General features: G+C 37.3%; 1 protein-coding gene across 1 annotated transcript in view; it reads left to right on the top strand.

Annotated features, from left to right (window-relative positions):
* The window catches only part of DNAH11 (dynein axonemal heavy chain 11), a 426042-nt gene that overhangs the window by 204713 nt on the left and 199185 nt on the right, over window positions 1-22144 (top strand). Inside the window, exons 31-36 of the mRNA XM_035253682.3 lie at window positions 1188-1319; window positions 3100-3260; window positions 6938-7094; window positions 7223-7368; window positions 10551-10667; window positions 18960-19098. Coding sequence (XP_035109573.3) covers window positions 1188-1319; window positions 3100-3260; window positions 6938-7094; window positions 7223-7368; window positions 10551-10667; window positions 18960-19098 — 852 coding nt within the window. The remainder of the gene's footprint in view (window positions 1-1187; window positions 1320-3099; window positions 3261-6937; window positions 7095-7222; window positions 7369-10550; window positions 10668-18959; window positions 19099-22144) is intronic.

The following is a 22144-nucleotide window of genomic DNA, read 5'->3' as shown; positions in this document are numbered from 1 at the left end:
TTCACAGTACGATACCTAGAATAAGGCAGAAATACTGTTTTTGTAAATAAGGCTTGAGTAAGGCAGAAATCTTTTTGTGTAAATAACCATAGTAACAAAATGACAACCTAATACAGACAGCATCTTTCAAACCTCTCTGACCACAATTTACCGTAAGAAATATTTTCTCTCAGCTCCAGGTTCACATGTTTATGTATGTAGTCAAAACGGAAATAAAACAGCTTGAAACAGTATATACACGTACTACCTGTAACGCTGTGTTTTCTATTCCATTCACTTCAATGAATTGTCAGTCACGTCATTTCATTTTATTCCTTTCCATTGTATGAAAAAAGACCAGCAGTTTGAAAGTATTTGTCTTACAAGTTTGATGGACCTAAACAGTAGAGATGTGAATCAGAATAAAGGAGGATATTCTTCAGCTCTACATTTTAAGTACTTTTTCAGTAATCATCACTATCGTGTATTTAAAAAAACACACACACATTGTTAGGCAAATACTTTTCTAAAGAAAAATATAATTTGTCATTTAGCTCTTGATATAGTTTTTGAAAGTTAGTCTAATTTGGCCTTTTAAGAGTTGTAGTGATTTCTATTCCAGCAATATTGTGGACCAGGTTATCATTAGGGTAGAGGGTCAGTTCAGTGCAGCCAGGAAACCCTGTGTCTGCCCCAGCTTTGTCATTATTCACAGGTTCTCTTGTCCTTCATCTGTGTGAGGGGGTAATAATATTGTCATTTCTACACCAAGGTTCTTTGAGAACCAGCTGCGGTAACAGATTTGAAATTGTTTTGTGGCCAGGTGCGGTGGCTCATGCCTATTATCCCAGCACTTTGGGAGGCCTAGGTGAGCAGAACACTTCAGGTCAGGAGTTCAAGACCAGCCTGGCCAAAATGGTGAAATCCTGTCCCTACTAAAAATAAAAGAATCAGTTCGTTGTGGTGGCGGGTGCCTGTAATCTCAGCTACTCGGGAGGCTGAGACAGGAGAATTGCTTGGACCCAGGAGGCAGTGGTTACAGTGAGCCAAAATCATGCCAGTGCACTCTAGCCTGGGTGACAGAGTGAGACTCTGTCTCAAAGAAAGAAAGAAATTGTTTTGTAAACTCAATGACACTTTACAAATATGAAGAATTAAATGCTGTATTTGTAACCCTTCCCTCCTTTATAAAAAACAATTCCTTCTAGATTTCTCAGCTGAATACACTAATTACACTTTTGCTGGGAGAACTTCCACCAGGAGACAGACAGAAGATCATGACAATTTGTACCATAGATGTCCATGCCAGAGACGTGGTGGCCAAACTTATTTCTCAGAAGGCAAGTCGTTTGTAGAAATTTTATGTATTCATTATCGTTGCCTTAAAGTGGTGTTTATTGCCAGGGTAGTTCCAAGAAAGTCACTGTTTTTTTTAAGTTTGTATGTTTTAATTAGTCCTCAAAAGTTGTGGTTATTTGGGGCACATTTGATTTTGATTAGCCAATATATTATCCTGATGAGAGTTATTCCAAGTGATATCCCAAAGAGTTTGCCAAGTTAGGAACATCAGACCAGCAAAAAAATTTTTACTGTAATGAAAGAACCATGAGAAATTACTGTGTTCATCTCTCTGTGCATGACCATATTGGGTCATTGGTCTGTGAGCCTCACCTCTGTGACTTACACGGCCAATAGCAGTAAGATTTTGTGTATGTAATTTAAATCATGTCTGTGTGCCTTTGATACATTTCTCCTTGAAGAGAGAGATGTTGGTCATAATTTTAGGTTGTCACTTGGGTAATCCTTTGTCTATTCCTTGAACAGCTAATTTATTTTCTTGGAAGAAGTTATTTTCTAAATCTTGTAGTACATTAACTTTTGTTTTAAATACTTTAAAAAGTCTGTGTGTCTTTAAGTGCTGGAAGTGTTTAATGTGAAAGGAGAATTTTCTCATCCTTCTTTCCAAAATACTTTCCGATTTCCAGAAGTCAGGAGCATGCTTGTCTTCTGGACTGCACTCGTTTGGTAGCACTAAAACAGGCAGTTCCTTTCACAGTTCGAATGCCTGGATGTATTGTGAAATGTTTCTGTGCTTTTTCTTTTTTTCTCTCAGTTTATTAAAAACAAAGTGAATTTTAATTCCTTTTATAAAGTGCAAGAAAATGCTTCTTCATGTAAGCCATAAACATATTAATATTCCTTGATCCATCTTCAGGACCACTAGTGAGCAATATTCTTTAATTGCTAGTCCAGAACTTTTCCTTGCAAAACATCACTTACCATGTGTTCTCATTTTGATAATGAACTGTTGATAACTAACTACTCCTTTAATAGAGCCTCTTATCTTCCTACATGTTTTATTCTGTTTTATCAGTCTGATGATTTGCAGTAGGATAAATTCTGATTTAAAATATGTCCTTTATTTTGTACTAAAAGAGATACTTTGTCTAATTCCCAACCATCTGATATACATGATTATGCAGTGCCGAAACCTATGTAGTCGTCAGACAAGTTAGTATACAGTAATTTTGGTAAGTTCCACTGATTCTCAAGAAATCCGCAGGTCACATATACCTTGAAAAAGACAGGGATTTTTAACAGGAAGATGAATGGTCAGGATTGAGTAGATGGGAAAGAATAGCAATGAAAAATACTGTTATTTGATGTGATTAAAAATGAAGCAGAAAAATCTCTGCACTAAAAGCAGATTGGTTTTAGAATGAACTTGGTTAAAAGTGTAGTTCTGAGGTGCAGAAGTTATGGATTATATGCCATTTTCATACAGATGGTGTGTTTTTCCATCTGACTTCAGTGATAGGAGTATGAAGTTACAAAATTTATCTAATCCCCTGGGATGATTCATGAAAGGGGAGAAAAAAGCATTGCTTGAAGAAATTCATATTGTTTTTAAATAAAAGCCAGTTTAAAATGAGAACTTATTACATGTGTATTTCTTACTATTTAACCATGTATGTGCAGTTACAATTGGCAATAGTAAGAGATTTCCTATTTGTGAAAATTTTATCAATAAAATGTGAACCAGTAGAGTTAATTAGATTAACAAATTTTTGCTCCAAAACTACCAGTGTCCTGTATATGATGATTATGCAATGCTTTTAGGTTGTCAGTCCCCAAGCTTTTACATGGCTGTCTCAGCTTCGTCACCAGTGGGAGGATACACAGAAGCACTGCTTTGTTAATATTTGTGATGCCCGGTTCCAGTACTTCTATGAATACTTAGGAAACAGTCCTCGACTAGTGATCACTCCTCTAACTGACAGGTAACAACTGTAAGTTTCCATCCAGGTGGGAGAAACCCATCCAAAACAGTCCCCTAGCATGAGCAGAGATGTGTGAGAATGAAAAGGAAGAAATGAGGAGAAATGATAAACAAACAATGAGCTACGTGAGAGTGGTATGTAAATTAACTAATAAAGTAAGATAGGGAATGTTGACTTTAATCAGGAAAAGGTAAAGAGAATTAAATTAGAGAAACAGAATTACAGACGCTATACAATGCACCGATGATGAAATCATGAGTGGATTAATAGGGCTCAAGGAGGCATTTTTTATTCTGCCCAGTTATCTACAACTGACATCTGGTATCAGGATCTATCACCACCTCCTTCCACCCTCCCAGTATTCTTACATTCAAAGCGTAAAAATAACTAGGAATTGCCTGTGTTCAAATTCATATTTGAGGAATTGTATACAGTGAAAAGAAAGGAAAGGGTAGAACATAGCATTCATTAAATGATTCAACAAATCATTAATAGTACCTCTGCTAAGTACTATTCCAGTGTGGAACAGACAGGGTTCCTGCTGTCACAGAGATTACTTTCTAGTAGGGAAACAGAGAAACAAGAAATAAATTAATGAACACTGTTATTTAGGCTGTAATATATGCTATGAAGAAATAAAAAATGTCAATATATTTAAAATTGTCTCAAAGGGAGTGTCTATTATAGATTATAGAGAGCTTGAGGTGGGACCAAAACATGAAGAACCAGTTAGGCACAGATCCTGGGGCAGAAAGTTAGAGGCAACAGCGAGGACAAAGTTTCCAAGGTGGGAATACACTTGGCGAGTGCCAGGGATAGAAGGAAAGCCAGTGTGTATTTCAGGTATTTCAAATACAGGTATTTGAAATACTTGGTTCAAGTGTTTCAACAGGGCAAGAGGTTACTGTTATCAATAGTTCATTTCCACTTGACTCCAAGTAAATATATACATAGTCAGAATATTGTGGAGGTAAGACTATGTCACATTGACATGAATTTCTTTGTTAGTATTCCAATCTCTGCTGACCTGTTTAATGGGAGACAGCACATTTAATCTTTGACATTCATGAAACGGAAATCACACCTCAAACTCATAGCAGTATGCCCAATTATCCACTTTCACCAAAATGTAGGCAGTTTCAACTATAAGTCTATAAAACTGGTTTGCTATGGTAGTCCTGAGAGGCTGGTAGGATTGTCAGGATACATTTGTGGTTGTTCTTATACATATAAATCTGCTCATAATCACAACACTTGTGTATTGTATCATTTCTATAATTATGTCTAATTCAGTTCTAACTTGTCTCTCACTAAACATCAACATTCACTGTCTTCATTAATTTATGCACTGCTTTCAATGAGAGGGATTACAATTTGTCGCTTGAAGAAGTCACTTGAGAATAGTCCAAACTGCAGAGGTGAGGAGTCTACTGTATGCATGCCATTGTCGACAGAGAAGAAAGGAAGGCCCAGGGTATAGGAGAAAAAGGGAAGAGACATTTTAAAGTTTATCATTATGTGAGGCGGAATAGTTTATTAACTTCTAAATTAGAAGAGTCACTGTGTGGGTATTTTGGGAGCTAAAAGGAAGAGGAATGTTCATTTTTATACTGTGAATTGTGTTGGATAAAGTGTTTCCATTTCCATTTCATTCTTTGAATTACTTACTAATGGTTTCCATTAACAAAATGATGCCTTTCAAATTCTAGCATTATATTCATTTGATGCTGACGATCCCTTTGTGAGGTAGGCAAGGGAGACAGTGTCTCCTCCCATATGTAAACAGGTTCAAAGACTGAAATCAACTAGCTCGTACCTGATCAACTTGTACTGGAACTCAGGTGTGTTGGTTAGGAGGGTAAAGGTAAAGCTGCTGTTAGAAATTCCAAAACATGGGCTGGGTGTGGTGGCTCACACCTGTAATCCCAGCACTTTGGGAGGCCGAGGCAGGTGGATCACAAGGTCAAGAGATCGAGACCATCCTGGTCAACATGGTGAAACCCTGTCTCCACTAAAAATACAAAAAATTAGCTGGGCATGGTGGTGCGTGCCTGTAATCACAGCTACTCAGAAGGTTGAGGCAGGAGAATTGCCTGAACCCAGGAGGCGGAGGTTGTGGTGAGCCAAGATCGTGCCATTGCACTCCAGCCTGGGTAACAAGAGCAAAACTCTGTCTCAAAAAAAAAAAAAAAAAGAAAAGAAATTCCAAAACACAATGGCTTAAATAACACAGAAGTGGGTGTCTCATAGTCCAGAGGAGAGTACAGGGTCAGCAGTACAGGCTGGCAGGTGGCCCACATGCCAAACATGGTTTCCACTTGTGTTTTAGCCAGTAGAGAGGATGAAAAGAGAGTGTAGGTCAAATATCTGCAAGGAGTGTCCCAGGAATGGCACTCATCATTTCTGCACTATACCATTGATTTGGTCACTTGGCAACTCCTGACTGGAAACCAGGTGGGAAATGCAGTCTGTAAACGTTGGAGGCCATATTCCTACCCAAAACTTGGAACCACCAGAGAAAATTATAAGGTGAAAATCGCTACTGCAAGAAATGCTCTGATTCCTAGTCTGGGAGCCTTTTCACTCTTTCATTGTAAGATATGCTTAAACATGCAATGGATATAAAATACAGAAATACCTTCTGTTTTCATAATTAATTGCTTGTATTTGCATAGCACTTTCAATTTTTTAAGGCATTTACCTTTGGCCTTCTGAATATAATCCTACAATTAACCTCATTTAAGGGAGGAGAAAACTGAGGTACGTTGATGTCAGAAGACTTATTTAAGATGAGCATCTGATGATTGGCAAAGGAGACATTAGTCTCTGGTCTCCTGACCTTCATATATGTATCATTTCACTAGACCTGCTGTCTGACGAAGATGAACACAATTTATGAACCTCAGGAAACCCCAGATAAAGAATACAGCCATTTGAGGTCCTTGCTATTTGTCTTGTCTTCTTTTATTACGTATTCTTGTTTCATGATTTTCTAAGAACCTCTCAGTCTTTCATGTAAAATAATGTTGTGGTAATCTAAGTGCATGTAGCACACATTCAAAAGAATTTTCTAAAATACATTTAAATATAATAAATTATCTTTTTATATTTGCTTTATATATTGAAATAGGTATATATTATTTGTATACTATGTATTTATATAAATTATACATATATTAAGTAGCAGTTTGATGCAGCAGATGTTTAATTCATTCATCATTCAAGACTGATGAATCAATTAAACATCTGCTGCATTAAGCTGCTCTAAACTACTTTTAAAGCAGGTTAACTGCATTAAACTACTTTTCCTTTATAAACAATAGTTTGAGATGTTGTCTGCCATATTAATAGTATCTTTACCTGGAAATACCTGAAATCTATTAGCATCACAAATCAAGTGTTGTATTCAAATACACAATTCGTAGGAAATGAGATCAATAGACAAGGAAATACATTCTTTTCTAGTATTTTTAGACAGCTAGCCTAAAAATAAATGTGATACAAAATGTTCGGATTCATTCTTGCCATGAACAGATCAGAAGTATATCAGTATTTTGTTATTTTGTGCTACTATCACACTCTAGAGCTTCTTAAACTTTAAAAAAAATTTATTGCCTCTGATGTTGTATGGAAATCTCATAGTAGACCGTGATATTTCTGTTTTCTGTTGCTTAAAGGTGTTACATTACTTTAACTCAATCACTTCATCTAACCATGAGTGGGGCTCCTGCTGGCCCAGCTGGGACTGGAAAAACAGAGACCACTAAGGACCTAGGTCGTGCCCTTGGCATGATGGTTTATGTATTCAACTGTTCAGAGCAAATGGACTACAAAGTAAGTCAGTCATAAAGTCATGTGTAGAACTGTGTACTCTCTAGCATTATTCCTGGTTGGGAATTATTCATTATAATAGCTTAAAAACCCCTTCTGTTAAATTCCAAGTGCCTCACTTTATTATTTAGTCCATAGGAAATATCTATAAGGGATTGGTGCAAACAGGAGCTTGGGGCTGCTTTGATGAGTTCAATCGAATCTCTGTGGAAGTTCTGTCAGTGGTGGCGGTACAAGTGAAAATTATTCATGATGCCATCAGAAACAGGAAAAAGAGGTGAGTGGCATGTGGGTTTTCCCTTGTTATAAACAGAAAGAAAAACATGGAATAATGCAACTAACCTCCCCTCCACTGTCTATTGCTACCTCTCCCTGTCTTATGAGATAGATAAAGGGAAGAGTCTAGTCCATTTGGGGGAATTGGATAGTCTCCCATTTTTGTTAGTGGTTTCTAAGTGATGAATACAACACATGTATATTACGTTACTTTAATCACTTAAAAAACAGCTTCTGGGATCGGCCAGACACAGTGGCTCATGCTTGTAATCGCAGCACATTGAGAGTTTGAGGTGGGAGGATTGTTTGAGCGCAGAAGTTCAATACCAAACTGGGCAACGTAGCAAGACCTGGTGCCTACAAAATAAATAAATTTAAAATATTAGCCGGGCATGGCAGCATGTTTAGTCCCAGTTATTTGGGAGGCTGAGGCATGAGGATTGCTTGAGGCCAGGAGGTCAAGGCTGCAGTGAGCTGTGTTTGTGCCACTGTGCTCCAGCCTGGGAGACAGAGCAAGACCCTTTCTCCAAAAAACCCAAAAGACTTCGAAGATGCTCATTCCATTGATCAGTTTTCAGTCCTCATCTTTCTTGACCTCTGGCAGCATCTGATGCAGTTGGTCACTATCTACTGCGTGATACACTTTGTTCATGTGGGTTGCAGGACACCACCTCCCTACATCTCTGTCCCCTCACAGCTGCTTCATTGCTGGTTTCTTCCCATCTATAAAATGGGGGAAAGAAGAGGACCTGCTGTGTAGATTACTGTGATGATTAAATGCCAGGTACCTGGACAAATGCCTACCACATTGTAAGCACTGTGTCAGTGTTTGCTGTTATGTTTTATTGTTATTTTCTGGCCAGTTCATGTTAGACACCACAGGCCTCAGTCTTTGGACTTATTTTCTCTATATTTTCTTGCCTTGTTGATTTCATCTTGTACCAGGGCTTTTAAAAGCTCTTTCTATGCTGCTGACCGCCAGATGTGCAGGCCTTCTTTCCCCTCATCTCTAGACTGACCTAAACACCTGCTTGGGGCATCGCAAGACTCTACTGGAGGTCTCCCGGGCTTCTCATATGTAATATATCCACAATCAAAACCTTAGTCCTCCAACTCTTCCTTTGCTAGTTGTCTCATCCCAACAGCTTATACCTTTATGTTCTTCCAGTAACTTGGGCCAAGATCTTTGAAGTTATATTTGAAATCTAAACACTTCTCAACATGATGCCACACTCCAAAAAGCAAAACACAACTGGCACTTAGGTTTGATGGCTTAATTTGAGAAATAAGTATAACATGCAGTACAATTCTAGTCCTCTTTGTAACATTTTTATCAACAGGGCAGTCTTATCTGGCCTACCTGTGCTGCCCAGGTTTTAGAATATTTTGCTCAGCTAGCTGTCTTGTCCATAGGAACATTTTCAATCTGCCAAGGACTATCTAGCCTCTTGGACTGTGACCCTGTTGTAGAAGTTCCCAGGCTATTAGTAGATACATCTGGATATTTCTGCCTTCTAGAAAACCTCTCATTCAGTCCTCCTGCCACATGGGCCTTGGGTCCCAGTTCTATATGTTCAGATGTCTGTTTCCTGACCTGCTCCATCTCTAAGGCCATGATAGAGTAGCTCAGTTCTTTCTTCTTAGATCCCCAGCCATATTTTATGTGGCTTTTAGTCAAATTCTTTTTATTTGCTGAAACCCATATGTCATTTGAGGCCATCCTTTCTTATGGAGATTTATGTAACTGATTCATGTACTGATTTTCTGAAAATTGCCAAGAATGCTCCTTGGTAGTCTCCTCTTGTCTGAATGTCTGTGGGTCTTCTCTCTTCATCTTTTTTTAGCCCAGATGCAGACAGTTCTGCTCCTTCTTGTTTTCATGAGCTTATTAAATTCTCTTTACACATGAAGATTTAGGAGATGGGATCATGCCTCAATTACACAGCCTTCTAGTGCCTCACCAGCACTACACCTTTGACTGTGGCTGTCCCTGCTGTATACAATGGGAAAGTAGGCAGTTATCCTGTGGCAAGAGCCACCTCTCTGTGTGTGAGCAGCCCTGTCAGCCTGTCTGCCTTCCCTAGCCTGACATTCTGGGAAATGAAGTTTTCTCCATTTTTACCTTGACTGTACAAAATCCACCTGCTCTTAATTACCTGGTGTATGAGACACTCTTAGTCCTAAACACTGTGATTTTTTTCTCTGTATCTTCTCTCTTCCATGATGCCGACCCAGCTTCTTAACTGCTTCAGCTCTCCCCTCTCAGCAAGAAATCAGCCTTATATTTTGTCTCATTTGCCCTCATTTGAAAGTTTCCTTCTACCCATCTCTCAGTATGGCTCCCATAGCACGTTACCATTCAATTCTCTGGCCAGCAACAATCCCCTTGGGTCCTTGCAAATCTTTCTGAAAATCTTTCACTGTTTCTCCAATGCCTTCAAGTGACAGTAAAAGCAATAGTCATAGCTAACATCTCTTGAGTATTGACCATGATTGTCAATACTCATTGTACTTTTACCCATTTATATTTATAATCCCCTTTAAATCCCTGCATAATCCAGTAAGGTGGGTAATACTATTATTATTTTTACTAGATGAGGGAATTGGAATTGGAACATAGGGAGGATAATTAACTTGCCTAAAGTGATATGGCTGGTATCTGAATACTCAGAGTCTGGCTCCAGAGCTATTCTACACCTCAGTGATATTTCATAGATTTTTGTTGAGTCAATGGAAGGTATGGAGGGAAAGAGAAAGAAAGAGGTTGAAGAAATAGACAAAATATAAGACTGAACAGGGCATTCCTTTCTCCTCTTAGTATGGGCATTCTCTTTCTATGCAACATCCCATTCAAGGAACTGCAGCCCATGTTGAAGGTAAAAATGCCATCACCTTCCATTAAATGTTAAAATAGTCAAGTCCTTATTTTTATACTCTAGGACACTAAGGCTATACTAAAAGAGAAACGAATATTTTGTATTTTTATAATTGCTCTGGAGGGTGTTTTTAATAAATATGCTTCAAAATGTATTCAAAATATGTATGCTTATGAATTTTAAAGAAAATTACACAGAATAAACAGCTTCCTAATAATAATTTGCATTTTGCAGTGGTTTGCATTTGTCAATGTGCATTCATATTCAATGAACACATTTAATATCATCAACATTCTTTTTATGGTAGATTTGTATTTCTTGGGGAAGCTATTGCACTGAAGCCATCAGTTGGAATATTTATTACTATGAACCCGGGTTATGCTGGTCGAACCGAATTACCGGAAAACCTCAAAGCTCTTTTCAGGCAAGTGTTATCTTTGTGGCTTAGCATCTGGTACACTCATGCCACCTAATGTTGTTGGTTTGCACTGTAGAAGTGATTTGCTTTTACTTGAAATTTCCTAAGGAAAATCCTTTACGATTTCTTTGGGCTCCTTTTATACACAAAACTTTCACTATGATAAATTCAAGCTTTTGAATTATGAAACCACGACTCAAAATCAGTATTTAGAAGTTACATGGTGTATTTGAATATTTACTATTAGCTATTTTGTAATGCATATTTTTTATTAAAACATAATTTTCATAAATTATGAACTGTTTGGAAAATACAGAAAAGAATAAAGAAAAAATTACATCACCATTCAGATATGATTGTTAAATGTTTTCTAGCCTCTTTTATAATTTACATTTTGTAGGATTAAGATATTACAGTAGGCATGATTTTTCTTTAGTTCTCTTCGTTTAATATTTTGACATACAGATTTTATCATATTATTTAAGAATCTTGAAAAACACCATTTTACATAGCTCTGAAATAGTCCCTCTCATGCCTCGTTCACAATTTTCTTAACCATTCCCTGTTGTCTATTATGTAGGGTTTGTGTTTTCATTTTTGTTTTTTATTTTAATGAAGTAGCAGGCTACAAACATCTATTCACATTAAAAATTATTCTTATTTCAGGTTATTCATTTCATTCTTATTTCAGAGTAGATTTCTAAATGTAGAATTACTTAAGAGAATGACTAAAATCCCTATCGATGACTACTTTTCAAAAGTACTCTACCAGTGTATGCGCTTAGCAGGAGTCTATGAAAGAACGTGTGTTGCTACATCTACTATCAGTTATGATTCACTTATAATTTAAGTCAACTTCATTCAGATGCCACTCTTTTGGTTCAGTTTTCCAGAAAACTGTGTATTACAATTTTACAGAGTTTAACTGTGGTTTATGTTTTTTTAGAGAATGAGCCATCAGGTTTAGAGAGATAATTTTGAAACCTATCACCATACTAGGTAATAGTAAAAACATTCAGGTGTAATTTAATATAATCAAGTGAATAGTGGTGAAAACACAACCACAATCAAGGTACAGAATATTTTCATACCCCCAGAAGTTCTCTTCTGCCTCTTTGAAGTGAGCCTCCCATACCAATGATGTTCTTTCTGTGATTATAGATTACATTTGTCATTCCTAGAATTCATGTAGATGAAACTGAACAGTATGTACTTATTTGTGTCTGGCTTCTTTGAAGATTGTGGTTTTGAGCTTTATCCAAGTTGTTGAGCATATCAGTAGTTTGTTCCTGTTTCTCACTGATTAGTATTCTATTATATACACCTACTACCATTTGTTGATCCGTTCACTAGTTGATGGACACTTGGGCTATTTCCAGTTTGGGGCTATTATGAATAAAGCAGCTATGAACATTCATGTACAATCTTTATATAAACATATATTTTTATTTCTTTGGGGCAGATATTTATGGCTGGAATTGCTGGTCTACATGGCAAATGTATGTTTTACTTATAAGAATCTGCCAGTCTGGATTCCAAAGTGATTTTACAAGTTTACACCCTCACCATCAGTGTATGAGAATTCTAGGTGCTCACATTCTTGTCAAAAATTGATATTGTCAGCCTTTGTAAATTTTAGCCAATTTAATAGGTAGTAGTATGTCGTTATAGGTTTAGTTTGCATTTTCATGATGGCTAATGATGTTGAGCCTCTTTTACATACTTACTGTCTATTGCTCTACCGTCTTTTGTGAAATGCTGTATTCTGCATCCGTTTCTTTGTTAAGTACATACATTGCAAATATTTTTTCTCTCAGTTTGTGGCTTGCCTTTTCATTTTCTTGTGCTCATCAAAGATAGAAGTTTTAAATGTGATGAAATACAGTTGAACAATTTGTTTTTGTTGTTAATATCCTATCCATGAAAATTTGCTTAGCCCCAGCCTGGAAAACTTTTTAACCATGTGTTCTTTTATAAGCATTGTGGTTTTATAGTTTTCATATGGGTTTTCTTCTTTGTTCTGTTAACATGCTGAACTATATTGATTGATTTTCAAATGCTAAGCAGTCCTTCAATGTTGCATTCCAAGGATAAGCTTCACTAGATCAGTAGGTATTTTATTAATAGGTACTGCTGGATTCAATATGACACTCTTTTGTTAAGGAATTTTTTTAAATCTGTGCCATGAGGGATATTGTTCTATACTGTCCTTTCTTGTAAAATTTTTGTCTGGCTTTGGCATCAGAGTAATGCTGACCTCATAAACTAAATTGGCAAGTGTTTTCTTCTCTATCTTCTTACGAGTTTGTGTAGTTTGTGTAGAATTGCTATTATTTACTCCTTAAGTATTTGATTGAATTAATCAGTGAGTAAAAACCTAGAGATTTTTACTGGAATCTCTATAATAATAAATTCAGTTTCTTTAATAGATATGAGGCTTTTCTGATATTTCGTTTTTCTTGATTTCATTTTGGTAATTTAAACCTTTTAAGGAACTTATTGGTGTTATCTAGATAGTTGAATCTATTGGCACACATTTGTTCATTGTGTTAGTCCGTTCTCACACTGCTATAAATAACTACCTGAGACTGGGTAATTTATGAAGAAAAGAGGTTTAATTGACTTGAAGTTCCACAGGCCCTACAGGAAGCATTGTTAGGAGGCCTCGGGAAACTTACACTGATGGCAGAAGGTAAAGAGGAAAGCAAGCACATTTTACATTGCAGAGCAAGAGGGAGAGAACGTGCCTGAAGTGGGGAAGTGCCACACACGTTAAAACCATCATATCTCATGAGAACTCATTCAACATCATGAAAATGGCCTGGGGAAAATCTCCCATGATCCAGTTACCTTCTACCACGTCCCTCCCCTATCACTGAACTACAATTCAACATGAGATTTGGGTGGGGACACACAGCCAAACCATGTCATTCATAATATTCCCTTGTTATTATTTTTTAAATTTTTATTATACCTTAAGTTCTGGGATACATGTGCAGGACATGCAGGTTTGTTACATAGGTATACACATGCCATTGTGGTTTGCTGTCACACCCATCAATCTGTCATCTAGGTTTAAAGCCCCACTTGCATTAGGTGTTTGTCCTAATGCTCTCCCTTCCCTTGCCCTCCATCCACTGGCAGGCCCCAGTGTGTGACGTTTCCCTTCCAGTGTCCATGTGTTCTCATTGTTCAACTCCCACTTATGAGTGAGAACATGTGGTGTTTTGTTTTATGTTCCTGTGTTGGTTTGCTGAAAGTGATGGTTTCCAGCTTCATCCGTGTCCCTGTAAAGGACATAAACTCATTCTGTTTTGTGGCTGCTTAGTATTCCATGGCACATTATGTGCCACATTTCCTTGATCCAGTCTATCACTGATGGGCATTTGGGTTAGTTCCAAGTCTTTGCAATTGTAAATAGTGCTGCAAGAAACTTATGTGTGTGTGTGTCTTTATATTAGAATGATTTATAATCCTTCGGGTATAGGCCCATTAATGGGATTGCTGGGTCCAATGGCATTTCTGGTTCTAGACTCTTGAGGAATCGCCACACTGTCTTCCATAATGGTTGATCTAATTTACACTCCCATCAACTATGTGAAAGCATTCCTATTTCTCCACATCCTCACTGGCATCTGTTGTTTCCTGACTTTTTAATGATCACCATTCTAACTGGTTTGAGATGGTAACTCATTGTGATTTTTGATTTGCATTTCTCTAATGACCAGTGATGATGAGCTTTTTTTCATATGTTTGAACTCTCATTCACAATTGCCACAAAGAGAATAAAATTCCTAGGAATACAACTTACATGGGATGTGAAGGACCTCTTCAAGGAGAATATAGGGTCCAGCCCTACAGGGTTCCGTGAGCCCCTCCCGGCTGGTGTGGAGACGAGAAATTGTAGAAATAAAAGATGCAAGACATGAAGATATTTGTCCTAATGCTCTCCCTCCCCTCGCTCAGGGAAAAGAGAGTTTGGGCCCGGGGGTTCACTGCTAACTAAATCTCAGAGACCAGCAGTGGCCCCAAATGCTGGGATGTTCTCAATTTTATTGAGTTGCAAATCTGGGGGTGGGGTAGGTAGGGCGTGGTCTTGTTGGTTGGATACTGGGGGCAGGGTAGATAGGGCATGGCAGTGATAGGGTGAAGTATATCACGAGTCATTCAGGTAGGGGCTCAGGAATTTCTGGCACTGGACGTGAGGTAAGGAGCATAACGCATCAGCACTTTTTCCATATTTATCATTAAAGTACTAAGACATTAAGATATATATTACTATTACTAATTATCTTTTCTAAGAAGAAAGGAACCAAGTGCAGAGCAGAACATGGGAGTGGACATGGAATGTGACCACTGCAGCACAGCATCACATAGAGACAATTAAGCTCCTGGATTTCTGTCAGTCTGCCTGACAGCCATCAGGCCTTACACAAGAGCATGGAGACTTGGAGTTTTCTCCTAACTCCCCCGGGGCAGTAGATGTCTCAGTCATCTTGGACGTCTCCTTCCCTACCTGCCTAAACTGCAGGAGCTTTCCCAGTGCTGAGGCTGCCACACAGCCAAAGCACCCTCCAGCAGCCCTTATGCAGGCATGACAGAGGGCTTAGAGCATCTTGCCTTAGTGTCATTCATTTCACAATGTCACCCCAGATTTACACTTACGACCTGAGAGGCATTAGTAAAAGAATTAAGATCACCTATGAATAACTAAAATCACATATGAATAACTAATAACTACTACTGTTTATATTTCTAGTTACTTTCTTCTTCATTATTTATACGGAAATAGGTTGAGGTTTTTTGCTTCTGCCTCAGCACTTGCGGAATCTCCTCCCTAGAGGAGAACTGTAAACTACTGCTCAGGGAAATAAGAGGGGACACAAACAAATAGAAAAACATTACATGCTCATGGATAGGAAGAATCAATATTATGAAAATGGCCATACCATCCAAAGTAATTTATAGATTCCATGTTCTTACCATGAAGCTATCATTGCCTTTCTTCACATAATTAGAAAAAACTACTTTAAATTTTACTTGGAACCAAAGAAGAGCCCATATAGCCAAGACAATCCTAAGCAAAAAGAACAAAGCTGGAGGCCTCATGCTACCTGACTTCAAACTATACTACAAGGTTGCAGTAACCAAAACAGCATGGTACTAGTAGCAAAACAGAGATATAACCAATGGAACAGAACAGAGGCCTCAGAAGTAACCCTGCACATCTACAAACATCTAATGTTTGACAAACGTGACAAACACAAGCAATGGGGAAAGGATTCCCTATTTAATAAATGGTGCTGAGAAAACTGGCTAGCCATATGCAGAAAACAGAAACTGGACCCTGTCCTTACAACTTATACAAAAATTAACTCAAGATAGATTAAAGACTTCAACATAGACTCTAAAACCATAAAAGCCCTAGAAGAAAACCTAGGCAATACCATTTAGGACATAGGCAATATCATTCAGGGCAAAGACTTCATGACTAAAATACTAAAGCAATGGCAACAAAAGCCAAAATTGACAAACGGGATCAATTATACTGAAGAGCTTCTGCACAGCAAAAAAAAAAACTATCATCAGTGTAAACAGGCAACCTACAGAATGGGAGAAAAGTTCTAATACTCAGAATCTAGAAGGAACTTAAAAAGAAAAAGAAAAACATCAAAAACTGGGCAAAGGATATGAATAGACACTTCTCAAAAGAAGACATTCATGAGGCCAATATTCCCTTATTATATGTAGTGATGTCTTGAGTTTCATGCCTGATACATGGGTAACTTAAATCTTTTCTCTCTTCCTTTTTCTTTGATGATAAGCTAGAGGATTATTAGTTTTATTTTGGGGTATTATTTAGGGTTCTCAATATGTGTTTTCACCTATTCAATGTGCTTTCAAAATAATAATGTTCCACTTCACATATATTCTAAGAACCTCTGCAGTTTTTAGTGTGATCTTTTCCCATTCTTTTAAGCCTGGAGTTCGCTTGCCCATTCATCTAGATATTTAACCATAATTTTATTGGTATTTTCTTCTAATTTTTATAATGTTACTGTACTTATTAAATGTAATTCATCTGATGAGAATTTATTTTGGTTGGTAATATGAAATGAGTGTTTAAACAGTTATTTACCCTAGCAGTTAATCAATTATTCTAACTAATTATTCTACCATCCTGTATTGAATGTTTTCCTTTCCTCATAACAGCTTTCTCTAGCATAGTAATTTTTTAATGTCTATCTTTCTTGAAAAAAATCTAGATAGAGAGGCTGGGCGCAGTGGCTCAAGCCTGTAATCCCAGCACTTTGGGAGGCCGAGGCGGGTGGATCACGAGGTCAAGAGATTGAGACCATCCTGGTCAACATGGTGAAACCCCGTCTCTCCTAAAAATACAAAAAATTAGCTGGGCATGGTGGTGCATGCCTGTAATCCAGCTACTCAGGAGGCTGATGCAGGAGAATTGCTTGAACCCAGGAGGCAGAGGTTGCGGTAAGCCGAGATCGCGCCATTGCACTCCAGCCTGGGTAACAAGAGCGAAACTCCGCCTCAAAAAAAAAAAACAATCTAGAGAGAGAATAACCATTCTAGAAATAAATGTAATAACTACAGAATAGCTTTGTTGGAAAACTGTGTGCCTTTCCGGTATTCTATTTGTGACCCAACTTATCTCATACTGTCTTTCATTTGGGACTTGAAATTTGAAATTGTTTTGTGAATTTTTAATAATTAATGGAAGATGAAAGCATTATTCACTCATGGAAGCCGTATGCTTGCGCCTTTCGAGTGTTCTGATTCCACCACTTACCAACCAGGAGGCCTACAGCCTGTGCTTGATCTTCGGGGAACATCAGTCTGCATCTCTGTAAAATAAAAAGAGGAATGGGCACTTCATAGTGTTGCGGTGGTTACGTGAGAGAGTACATAAAAAGATTTTAGCACCCTATGTGGTATGAAGTGCTCAATAAAAATTAGTTGTCTATATTAATGTAGGTATAAAATATATAGATATACTAGCTTTTTCTCTCTCCATTTACTCTTCATCATCTTCCATCATGTGATGAAGAGTAATAAATGTGTTAAAAAAATGAGGTCAGTTAAGATATAAGAGGTATTGAATAACCTAAATCCAAAGATACTTTAAGATTTGATGTTCAGGATTAAAATCGGGTTTGCATGAAATAGGCTATAATTATATTTACAAAACCAGTTGGCTAGGTATTACTGGAATGTATACTTTAGGAAGTATAAAATAATGAGCTTATTTAGTTATATACTGTTCTTCTTTGCACTTAACTTCAGTTAGGTGGAATTTTTTCAAACGTTGCTGAGAATAGCAGCTGTCTTTGGAGAGGGACTTTTTAGTCCCTCTCCAAAAGAAAGGGGATTTGAAGCTATGTTTTTCTAAATGTGCCCTTTACAAGTCTATCCAAGTTGGCCCTAGGCTGTAGTGTGCTGGAGACAGCTGGTACAAGCTCTCAAGAGCTGATGGTTCAGCCTTCATGAATTTTCTGAGTTGATTCTTCAGTTTAATGAAAACTAAATTTTATCAACTTTTGATTCAATAAATTGTATTAAAAACAAAGGTGATCAGCCGGGTGTAGTGGCTCATGCCTGTAAACCAAGCACTTTGGAGGCCAAGGCAGGCAGATCACCTGAGGTCGGGAGTTCAAGACCAGCCTGACCAACATGGTGAAACCCCGTCTTTAAAAACTTAAAAAAAAAAACCAAAGGTGATAAATGCTCCAAACTGGTCACTTTATAACTATTTATTTTACTGATATTTATGCTCTTGAGGTTATTTCTGTCTTTTGTGTCTGTATGGTGGTATACTTCTCGGCTCAACATTTCGTGACATTGTGTTGGTAGCTGGGAATCAGCCATGGTAGAAGGATTTATTCATTGAAAATAAGCAAATGCGATTTTTTAGACAGCTGGTTGTCAAGACATTAACCAGCACACCACAGAAAAGGCTGGCCCCTAGCTCAAAACATCACTATTCCTCTTTCTGCAGTGACAACTTATACCAGAAGTCTACAGAATGTATTCATGGATTTTCTTTGAACTCCTATGCCTGTGCTTCTGTCATTCCAGGCTTTCATTTTTTGCATTCAGTAATGAGTGGACATTTTTTTAGTTGAAGTGAAGGCTCTTAATAGCTGTGATTGACAGACGTAATTATGACCTGCTTAGGAATGGTTAAAATGTTGGTATGAATTAATCACTTGATTTCAGTAATTTGTACTTATCACCCTGTCACATTTTAAAACAAAAAAATTCATATTTACTTTTTAGACCCTGTGCCATGGTGGCCCCTGACATTGAGCTAATCTGTGAAATCATGTTAGTTGCTGAAGGTTTTGTGGATGCGCGCTCATTAGCCCGAAAGTTCATTACATTGTACACACTTTGCAAGGAGCTCCTCTCCAAGCAGGTGAGGGATCATTCGTTATGTTTTCTTGGTTTTTATATACCACTGAAAAAGCTTTTGAAATATGGATTCTAGGTAATTTATTATTCAGATTACATTAAACATTAAAAAATATTTGTACGTTCTTTTTAAATTTCAGTAGTTGAATGGAACAGGTGTTTTTAGGTTACATGGATGAGTTCTTTAGAGGTGATTTCTGAGATCATGGTGCACCCATCACCTGAGCAGTGGACACTGTACCCAGTGTGTAGTCTTTTATCCCTCACCCACCTCCCATATTTTCCCCCAAGTTCCTGTAAGCCGTTATATCATTCTTAGAACTTTGCATCCTTATAGCTTAGCTCCCACTTATAAGTGAGAACATGTGATATTTGGTTTTCTGTTCTTGAGTTACTTCACTTAGAATAATGGTCTCTGCCTCCATCCAGGTCGCTGCAAATGCCATTATTTCATTCCTTTTTATGATTGAGTAGTATTTCATGGTATATATATATATACCACATTTTTCCTTATCCACTCATTGGTTGATGGACATTTAGGCTAGTCCATATTTTTGCAATTGCAAATTGTGCTGCTAGAAATAGGTGTGTGCGGGTGTCTTTTTCATTTAATGACCTCTTTTCCTCTGGGCAGATACCTAGTAGTGAGGTTGCTGGATCAAATGGAGATTCCTTTAAAAAACCTAAAACTACCATTTGATCTGACATTAGAAATATTTTCTATAAATTTTGAAAAGCTTATTTTATAATTTTTATTTTTTTCTGGAATTAAATTTGAGACATTTGAGTTCTGACATTTTATTTGTATTAATACATTTTTAAATCAATGAGCTATGTGATTTTCTTTAACTTTCTCAATTCTGTAATTATAAATGGAATTTTATGTGGCCTCCCTTTCTTCGTGAAAATGTTATTTTCTAGTACAATAGGGCAAGAGTGCTCATAAGAGTAAGGCAAGGCTAATTTTCTGAAGAATATCTCAAGGAATGTTAAAATTATTCTCATTTATTGGTAATTATTTATTTAAAGGTAGGGTTGACTGTTTTTTGTTCTTCTAAATGTTTTCTCTCCAATTTCCTTGTCTCTAAAATGGATCAAATTGACATACTCTCCACTCACCAATCATAAGCTTCTCACAGATTTATTGAAGTTGCTGATAAGCCACAGAAATTACATATAAGCATCAATATTTTACAATTTTGCCATATGGTCATTTTTGACTTTTGGTCTCTTGATAACATTTCATTAATTACTGGTGATGTTATTCTGAAGCCAAAATGAAAGTATCGTGCCAGTGCACTCCAGCCTGGGCAACAGAGCAAGACTCCATCTCAAAAAAAAAAAAAAAAGAAGTATCAAAATACCACAGTTATAACCACACAGTTGCCTTATTGCCAGGTATTCATTTTAACTTGCTCATTGTTAGAGCACAATATAGATGGAATATGACAGAAACTTATCCTTGTGGTAACTGAATTTACATGGGGGGTGGAATCATAATTTTTAACAGTTGTCTCTGGATAAGATTATGGATATTTTTTATTTTCCTTATTCTTACAATCTATTTTTTTAATGAGCCTATTTTAATTTTTTTTTTTTGAAACAGAGTCTCACTGTTTTGCCAGAATGGAGTGCAGTGGCATGATCTCGGCTCACTGCAACCTCTGCCTCCCAGGTTTAAGTCATTCTCCTGGCTCAGCCTCCCAAGTAGTTGGGACTACAGGTGCACACCACCACACCCAGCTAATTTTTATATTTTTAGTAGAGATGAGGTTTCACCTTGTTGGCCAAGATGGTCTCCATTTCTTTACCTCATAATCGGCCTGCCTCAGCCTCCTAAAGTGTTGATAATACAGGTGTGAGCCACCGCACCTCACCAAGCCTATTTGAATTTTGTAATGGTAAAAAGTCAAAAGAAAAACTGTAATAGAGTCCAGGGAATGTGGAGTTTCAACTATATCCATTTTCAGTAGTGACATTTAAACGTTAATGAGCATCTACTATATCTAAGTAATGTGCTTATTGCTGACCATGATGAATGGGTAAGATACAAAACAAACACCCAGATTTCTGACCTTGAAGAATTTAGATAATTCAGTTTACATGACATAAAAAATGGGAGACAATGGAGAATGAAAAGATTATTCGAGTTTTCAGGGAAGAAAGAAACCAATATTTACTGAATGGGTACCATGTGTTATATTACAAAACTGTCAAAAGAAGTTTACAAGTTTGTTTTTATTAGCCCTGTTATACAGATGAGAAAACTGAGCAAAACAACCCTGAGTCCATATAGCTAACAAGTGGTAAGGGCAAGATTTGACTTCAGTTCTTCCTAATTCTGTCTAGGACAAACCTGTAGCCAATTACAAGGGGAAGGTGTTGGGAGTACAGGAAGAACAAAGAAGGAAAGAGTTCGCTAACTCAGAAATGTTACAGATGAGATGAGCTGGAAAAAGTCTGGCCAGGACAGAAGGAGCTGGGTTAGGAACACAATTCTTGGATACCTTTCTGTGCTCCAGAAATTAATTTGGGAAAATAGTAGACATTTTTTGGCCAATGGAATGATTTAATGAAAATGATGAAGATAATTTTAGCAATTTGCGTTGTTTAAATGTTTAGCAGAGGCACCAAGTACTCTGAAATCTCTTTTCCAGAATTTCTTCTGCATCCTCTTCTTTGTCACTGCAATAACATAACCACCTCCCAGCTTGAAACTCTGGCTCTCAGAAATACCATTTGACCCAACAATCCCATTGATGGGTATATACCCAAAGGTTTATAAATCATTCTACTGTAAAGACACATGTACACATACGTTTATTGCAGCGCTATTCACAATAGCGAAGACTTGGAACCAACTCAGATGCCCATCAATGATAGACTGGATGAAGAAAATATGGCACATATACATCATGAAATTCTCTGCAGCCATAAAAAAGGATGAGTTCATGTCCTTTGCAGGGACATGGATGAAGATGGAAACCATCATTCTCAGCACACTGACACAAGAACAGAAAACCAAACACCATCTATTCTGACTCATAGTG

Source organism: Callithrix jacchus, chromosome 11 (genome assembly GCF_049354715.1).
Source record: "Callithrix jacchus isolate 240 chromosome 11, calJac240_pri, whole genome shotgun sequence".
Lineage (NCBI taxonomy): Eukaryota > Metazoa > Chordata > Mammalia > Primates > Cebidae > Callithrix > Callithrix jacchus.
This window is presented reverse-complemented; position numbering and strand designations above follow the sequence as displayed.